Here is an 8,896-nt window from a genome sequence, read left to right as displayed (position 1 = left end):
CGGATTTTTGGTCAACATCCTTCATTTGAAGTAATATTCCTCATTTGATCAAGGGTTGATCATGATTCATCAAGAAAAGTTCAGAAATTAACAAAACTCAAAGTTTCCAAATTAGGTTTTTTAAACTAAAAGTCAACTGAACTTTGACTTATCACAATTATCACATGGTTCACCAAATATTGTCCAACCAAAGCCTATTCTCAAGGAAATTTAATTCTATAAAACTTTGATGTTTGGCCCAAAGTCAAGAAATGTATCATTTGGGAGATAGGAGCCAAAACATTATAGGTCATTTCAAAAGTCAACCAAACGTCATATTCTTGCAAAGAAGTGTACATGATCATGGAAACTTCAATGGAGATGAAACCAAAAGGAGTGTTTAGAGGACTCTTTGAGCTTTCTAAAAAGTCCAAGAACACCTAAAAAGGTTAAAATTTGAGCAAGATACAAATTGCACAAGTTGAGCATTTTTGAAGAGGTGCATGAAGAAAAATACTTGTCAAAAATGATTTTCTTCCAAATGGGCCTAAGTTCTTTTATTCTAAACTTATTCCTAAGCCCATCCCTGATCTCCAAGTCCAAGAGCACGCCTCCTTGCCATTTATTTAACTTATTTTGGAATTATTTCCATTTAAATTCAATTTAAATTAAATAAAATGCAAAAGTAAGTTACAAATGCATATAGGCTTTGTTTTCACTTGTCTTGAGGTCCAAGATAACCCATAATACATGCCAAATTCGTGAACATGCTTCAAGGACAAGAAAAGGCCACTTTTGGAAAGATTTGATCAAATTTTACAAGGAAATATTTTTGCATTCAGAGCAATATATTCTCCCATAATTCTTGATCAAATCTCTGGCTCTCTATAAGTACTACACCTTCAGATGCCAAACACACGAAACCCTAGCCTCATAACAGCCTCCAAGACTTACACAAAATCTCAAAAAAAAAGTGGAATTCGAGTTCTTTTGTTCTACTCCCATCCAACGCCAACCAGCCATCAAATCATCTTCTTGAGGTAAATAAGAGTGAGTATGGATTGATTCATGATCCCATAGCACGTGCATACACCTATCTCATATTTCATATTTTCACATATTCTTTGATTTTCGTTTTACGTATATTTTGATGTTTTAGTGTAATATGATGATTTGTTTGAGGTCATGGCATGATTTAGAGAAGATCTAAACCTTTAGATCAAAGCTTTCACGCAGACATGAAGGATCACCATTGTTAGGGCTCAAGTAAAGGAGCTTTTCGTTTACACTATTGCAGGAGGTTTTGGGAAAAATGGACCTCATATTCTTTCTCAGGGGACGATTTTACATGGATCTGGACTATTTTCGTTCTTGTTGACATTCATTTTTGCAGGTTTTAACGTTCGAAGGTTTTTCTGCAGGAAAAGTCGCAGCAGACTCCATGACTGAATCCGCAGGAAAGCTGAAAAAGATGATGAACAGTGGTCGTGACTGGTTGACCCCACGCGTTTCATTGTTATTGGTCGGTCAACGTTTTTCCTCTTCTCTCTCCGTCTTCATTGGTCCACGCATGAAATCTATGGCCCACTCTTTGACTTGCTCCATTTATTGATTCGTTTTTATATTTAAATATTACTGACCACTCTTTTAACAGCATAAATGATAGGAAGCTATCCTACCAAAACTATAAAATTAGGGTTCAACAATAAAAAGAGAAAGACATTAAAATAAACTAAGAAAATAGAGATAAAAATAACTTTTGATTTCTTTGATTGATACCCTAAAATGTGTCAAAGACACTACATATATAATGCTCCTAATGGATAAATAACTAAAAGCCCAAAAGCTATTAAAAGCCCAAAAGCTATTAGGAATATTCTAGAAAACATAATAACATCTAATACATCAAAATACTAATAAAACTAATAATAAATTATTCTAGTAAGCTCTCTATCATTGCCGACGGGTTCACTTGAACCTTGTCTTCAAGGTTCTAAAATTAAAATTAGACAAACTAAAAATTAAATTTAATTCTTGTTGTAGAGTGGTTTTAGACCAGGAAAAAATATTTGCCAGCTTGCATTATTCATGTATAGTTAATGCCATAAATCCACAACTCCACCAAATATGCTGCACTCCACATTAGATAACCTCATAGAGGATTACAGTTGGCACACGATAGAGACAGAGAGCAAATACTTTTTCCATTTTTTTTTCATTTCTTTTCTCTTTCTTTTTTCTTCTTCTTATGTTTCTTCTTTTTCTCTTTCCCTTTTCTTTCTTCATTTTCTTCATTCCTTCTTCTTCGTTTTTTTTTTCTCTTCTTCTTTTTTTTTTAAAACAAAATAAGTAGAAACAATAAAAAATAGTAAAATTATGAAAATATAAATTTGGTGGTTCCGGTGGTGGTTTCGGCGGTGGTCTGCGGTGCCTGATAAATGGTGTTTGTGGTGAGAGCGGCAGTGGCAGTTCCGGTGGCTTTGGTGGCGGCGCCGACACCGGAAGTTTAAAACGTATCTTTGTTTTGTTATCAAGCAGTGATTTCAAATGTAAAGCTCTCACCTTTATACATCTAATAGTAGATCGAAACATATTCAGTTGTTTTGATAGATCTGAACTTGACTTTGTTTGAGTAAGATGTGGATTTGGAAACAGACCTTTGATATTTATTTCTTGTGAAGTTGTTTCCTTTTTGACAGATTTTTGTAGGAAAACAATATCTTCAACCTTTGATTCTTCTTCTATTTCTTTGAGTTTTTCTGCATATTTCCTGAACACATATTTTTCTTTCAAAATATTTTGTGACTTTTTGAATGAATCAGAAATATTTTTGATTTGTTCTTTTAACTCTTCTCTATATTTGTTTGATAACTCATGAGTTTCAACCAAATATTGTTTGAGAGTTTCTAATTGTTGAAGTGTTTCTGGTTGTGAGAAGTAATTTTGAGGTTGAGGTGGAGAAGAAACTATGGGTTGTTGTTGGTGTGGAGTGAAAGTTGAAAATGGAGGATTTGGGAATGAATAATAACATGGAGGGTATGAGTTTATGGATGGTAGATATGGGTTAGATGATATAGGTGGTGTGGTTGTAACCATGGAATAATAAGGAGAAATGGAGGAATGATAAAATGGTGATGGAGGAATGAAAGTATGAGAATATGAATATGCCATGGAAGGATTGAGATTCATAGATGAAAGCACCAATTGATAGGAAGCTATCCTACCAAAACTATAAAATTAGGGTTCAACAATAAAAAGAGAAAGACATTAAAATAAACTAAGAAAATAGAGATAAAAATAACTTTTGATTTCTTTGATTGATACCCTAAAATGTGTCAAAGACACTACATATATAATGCTCCTAATGGATAAATAACTAAAAGCCCAAAAGCTATTAGAAATATTCTAGAAAACATAATAACATCTAATACATCAAAATACTAATAAAACTAATAATAAATTATTCTAGTAAGCTCTCTATTAATAAACATACAGCAGGATTGGCAGAAGGGAGAAAACTATCACATTGAGGGCCTGGGTTCGATCCATGGCTCCTTCAACATTTTTTAGCATTTTTTTTCTTTAACTTCCTCTTCTTTTTATTATTTTCTTTAACTAATCCTTTTTTTTACTAACCATTAAATCCTAAAACATTAGAATTAGGTTTTAACTAATTAATTTTTTTCCAACTAATTTAGTTTAGAGCAATTAGGATTTAATTTAATTAGGACTTTAATTTAGTCTTAATCATAAAAAATCATTTAAAATCAAGTTTTTTTAGGTGGTTTAATTAACTTGTTTTGACATAATTTCTTAATTAACTTGTTTAATTAGGATTTATAATTAATTTAGTTAACAAAATTAATATTTAAAAATACAAAAATATGTTTTTTTTAAGTTTTCAATTAACTTGATAATTAGGGTTAGAAATTAAAATTAATTTAGGATTTTATTTAGAATTAATTAATATTTATATATATTCAATTAATTAGGATTTAATTTAATTTAGAATCAGGATTTCATTTAATTTTCCAAAATCAATTTCTCTCGCGATTTTCTTTTCTCATCTCAAAGTCTCTGATAGTCGCATAAGTGTTTAACTTCCGTCTCTTATTTTATTTATTTAAATTCTAGAAAAACCTGTATAAGTTGCAAAGGACTTTTTGATGTAATAGTTAATTAGGATTTTAATTTCTGCACATCCCCGTTTTGATTATGTAACCCCCTCCCCGAAGCCCTGTAATAGCTAGGATTTTATGTTTTCTGCTTTTACTTTCCTGCAATATATATGCGTGTGTTAGTAAAGTAGGGAGTGAAAAGATTTCAAAATTAAATCGTTAGCCCACTAATCTAAGATAAAAATACTCGAATCTAAATCAATCGCACACACTCACCCCTAGGATACGCCCCTCTTGGTTGCCTTACGGATAAAGGTCGTGTCCCTCGAATATAGAGGTACCAATAGCAAACGTCCCTCGATCAAAAAATCATCAAAGATTATAGTCCTTCGATGACCCTCGAAGTTGCCTACGAATACATGATACTGACCCTCGATTGCTGCCTACGAAAAAGAGATGATTTGTCCCCTTCGAATTTGCTAAACGTACCTCTATCTTGTTGCCTTCAAACAACCTACAATGACCCTTCAATGTCCCGAACACATCCAATAGATAGGACTACCTACCCATAAATGGTATGGTTAGCCATATCCCTCTGAAAAGCATAAAAGTATAGGAGAGACTAAGTGTATGGTAAATAGTCTTAGTTTGCTTGCTCAACATAGAAATGTTTTCCACACTCCATTTTTCAACATTGTCTCTTAAGACATTTTCAAAATTAAACTGTTTTTCAAAACACACACACTATGCTTTTTCAAGCTTTTCAAACAAAACAAAACAAGCTAAGCAAACTAAGAGCCCGTAGATAACTACGAATGAAAAGGGTGCTAACACCTTCCCTTTTCATAACTTACCCCCCGAACTCAAGTCTTTTCTTAAAAAGGTTTTTCCTGTACTTTTATGCCTTTCCATAATTGGACAAAATAAAAGCCGGTGGCGACTCTTGCTCACCGCAACATTATTTGCGAAATATAAAAGTCAGTTCTCCTACCGAGTTACACTATGGAAATGATATTGATAGTAATCTTAAAACTTCGTTTTTGCATCCTCTAGGGAAATATGACAAAAATGAGTGGTGATTGATGATGAGTGTGACTCAAGTCAGTTTTACCGGAACTCATGGTAGGCGCCAATGGTACTTGCTAAAAATACAATTCATGACAACCTCTTGTGTTGTAGGGCTTCTATAGGATTTTAGGATTGTTGTGATGTTAGAACAAACTCACACAACAAAGGTGAGAAGCTTTATATATTATACTTTCATAATGAAATAAATATCTCCCTCAATCTTGAGTTTGGGTATTTATTGGAGTCTCTTGGTCCTGGATCTTAAGCTCTAAGTACCAGCACTCGTATATAGAGGAGCGTGGGAAATGAATGGTTATTCCCTTATTCTTTCTAAATAACATGCCCTTCATCTTTGTTTGTCTCATGTTATTACTGAGTGTGGACACGTCACTCCTAGCATTTTCGCAAGAGGGAGAATAATACAGTCAAAGGGCAACCGTTTTCGATGACGGGCGCTCATTACGATAAATGGACTTATATTAGAAAAACTTTGAATTAACATGACCAAGATCCATAACACTATTAGTTTTTGTCATTGAATAGTAGCGTTAACTCTGAATAAAAAGAAGATCTTTGAGTTTAAATTGTGCCGCTCTAAAATTTCTTCATCAAATGAATGTTCTTCTCCTTTAGAATTTAACCTTCCTTATTTTTTCACCAATGTTACCACCATGAATTTTATGTCACTCCTTCAAACATACATGAACAATTTTATTTATTTTTTCCTATAAAACATCTCAACTTGTCTTTAACAAAGTCTTGATATTGTAGTATATTTACATAAATTACACTTTTAACTTTAATAATATGTGCAAGGGTATCTTTATTCAATCCACTGTAAAAATTATTCTTTGTACTAAAAAAACAATTTTTTAACTTGGAAAAAGTGTAATGTAATTAGAAGGATAAGAAGACAATATGATAAAGTAAGTGACAAGAGTCATTAAGAGGCAAAGAATATAACTTTTCTGTAAGAACAAACAACTACACAAATCAACAAGGTACTAATACTAGGATTAAAAAACAGTAAGAAATGTTACGCAAGTAAGAATCAGTATCTCTCTAGCATATTTCATCTTGCCTTGAATTTGAAGCATGAATCTTATTATCTTTACAACCCTTCATAGCCCTTTTGATCTAGCAGCCTTAACAAGTAAAGAACTAAACCTTTCTTTTGTTTTCCATCACTTCTATACATATATATAGGCCTTAAGAGCTCTCATTTACACAAAACATTTGTATTCTAGTCCTGTGCTTAAGATTTTCCTTCACAACTTTTTGTCTTTCTGAAATTTCCTTTTCCAACCATTTTTTTGTTTGGATAAAAATCACATACTAGAGAGATGGCAAATGAGCAAATGAAGCCTGTTGCAACTCTTCTTTTGGGGTTGAATTTTTGCATGTATGTCATAGTTTTGGGCATTGGTGGATGGGCTATGAATAGAGCAATTGATCATGGTTTTATCATAGGTGAGACTTTCTCCAATCTTTCATTATGCTTACTTTTAATTATAATTATAATCAACTCGTAAAGGATCTTTTCCCGCTTAGCCAAAGGTCTTGAGGTTCGAACTCTGTCCTAGCCATGTGGCAGTGTTAAATTCTCTTGAACGGGAGAGTTTTTCCGTCCATTGTAGTCTTCTCCAGTTTGAGTGATTAGTCTCTGTAGTTGTATGCAGAGGATACTCGACAAATGATTATTTTGTTATTTGATGTGAAAAACTATGCGATATGCAGGTCCAGGGTTCGATCTTCCGGCTCATTTTTCACCGATATACTTCCCTATGGGAAATGCTGCCACTGGATTCTTTGTTACATTTGCTTTGATTGCGGGAGTTGTTGGGGTTGGATCATTGATTTCAGGACTCAATCATATCCGTTCATGGAGTTCCGAAACCTTGCCATCTGCAGCATCAGTTGCTTCCATTGCATGGGCTCTTACCGTTCTTGCCATGGGGTAATCTCACATTCATTATATCATTAGGCATAACTACTATAAACTCACACACGCAACCGTTAGAGTTCGACCCCTAAAATGGAATATGTTTCGTGCAGGTTTGGATGCAAAGAGATTCAGCTGAACGTCAGAAATTCTCGTCTGGTAAGACAGGAAAATTCTAAATATACTGTCTTTTTTTTTTAATGTTTTTAAGAATGTTTTCTTAAATTTGTCAAAATGTAAAGAATGTGTTGTTTTCTTAACAAGATGCTTGAATTGTTGAAATTTGCAGAAAACAATGGAGGCTTTTCTGATTATTCTTTCAGCTACACAGCTTTTCTACATAGCAGCTATTCATGGTGCTGCTGGAATAAGGAGATAAAACTTGAATAATATGATTGAAGTGTTTGTGTGTGTGTGTTTTTTTTTTTGTTGCTTTTCTTATCTGTTTGAATTATTCATTTATTTATTTTGGTGTGGTATATTATTACATGATTGGATTTGTATTGATTAAGAATAAATTGTGTATAGAGTATTTTAAAGATTAATATCATCAGTATTATTTTCATTTATACTTTGTTTTCTACAATAGTGCCATTAGAGATAAAGTGAAACACATCATTATTCATTAATCTCCATTTACTTGTCTTTATAAGACATGCAAAATAGAATAAAAGTGCACTTTTGGTCACAAGTTGCGTTTGAGTTTAGATCTTTTTAATTTAGTATGGTAGATAAGTGGCTCCAATCCTAACATAACTTTAATGGTAAAAATTTGTAAACAAATCTTAACAATCAACATAGTATAACTATACATTTTTTATATATATTTTACAATATATTTTAATTTTTTTTCTTGTTACATATACACACCATTTTATTAATTCTATTAGTTTTTGAGGATGAGAAATTATTCCTATAAAATCTAAGAAAAAAAATCGAACTTAGTTTTGGAGGACAAACATCATACATGTGAAGACCTGATTCATGTTTCAATTCCAAGTTTGTTAGCACATATGCACACTTATTTGATGATCGGTAGGTGTATATGACTAATGTGAACCTCTTAGTCACGATCAAGCCAAGTTTTAACTCTTTGAAGCAGTCTCTAATCAGTTTCCATTTTGATTGATGATGTATTTAGAGCTTTATACACTTCTATGCTATCAATACGAAGATCCATTTTCCTATACCCTTTGTCAAACACTTGCTTCAAGCCTTCAAAAATTCCCCAGAGTTTCGCAACCCCTGTTTTGCAAATGCATATATACTTTGAGAAACCACGTCTCCATGCACAATTGTTATCTTTAATCAAACCTCCACAACTTGTTTCAACTTCTCCTTTGACCGTTCCATTTGTATTGAGCCTGATCCCCTCATTTTCTAGTGGTGACCATTTAATTTGTTGTATTTGAATTTGTCTACTTGTGGCTCTCTGCTGCATACACATGTTCTTCTCTTAATTCTTGATTTTTAATTTTATGTGTGCTACCAAATATGTGAGAGTCGCATATTTGATTCCTCCAATACTAGATCAAATGACATGTTGTTGCCCTTGTTACTTGTCATTCATCTTGACCCTAATAACCTAAATTCTGCTTGAAAATTGTATTTTATCCAATCGTGTAAATTTGCATTGAATAAAGTTTCTCTGTGATTAGCCTTCATAGTTGACACCAACATTTGTCTAGCTATGATGCAATCGTGAATTGCATGAATAAAAGAATCTTCTACACCAATACAGTCAGTACAATAAGGCTCGTGCAATTGCATCTAATGCAACCTCTATTTC

At 32.9% G+C, this 8,896-nt stretch overlaps 1 protein-coding gene across 1 annotated transcript; it reads left to right on the top strand.

The window, feature by feature from the left end:
• The first annotated feature begins 6,366 nt into the window (after nt 1-6,366).
• LOC131629432 (membrane protein PM19L-like) lies at nt 6,367-7,654 on the top strand. The gene is made up of 4 exons (XM_058900217.1): nt 6,367-6,635; nt 6,903-7,122; nt 7,221-7,266; nt 7,397-7,654. Exons 1-4 carry the CDS (start codon nt 6,509-6,511, stop codon nt 7,484-7,486), a joined length of 483 nt encoding a protein of 160 aa, XP_058756200.1. The 5' UTR covers nt 6,367-6,508; the 3' UTR covers nt 7,487-7,654.
• Nucleotides 7,655-8,896: the final 1,242 nt, after the last annotated feature.

Source organism: Vicia villosa, unplaced genomic scaffold (genome assembly GCF_029867415.1).
Source record: "Vicia villosa cultivar HV-30 ecotype Madison, WI unplaced genomic scaffold, Vvil1.0 ctg.000566F_1_1_3, whole genome shotgun sequence".
NCBI classification, from domain to species: Eukaryota; Viridiplantae; Streptophyta; class Magnoliopsida; order Fabales; family Fabaceae; genus Vicia; species Vicia villosa.
Note: the sequence above shows the minus strand (reverse complement) of the source record. Positions and strands in the feature narration are given on the sequence as shown.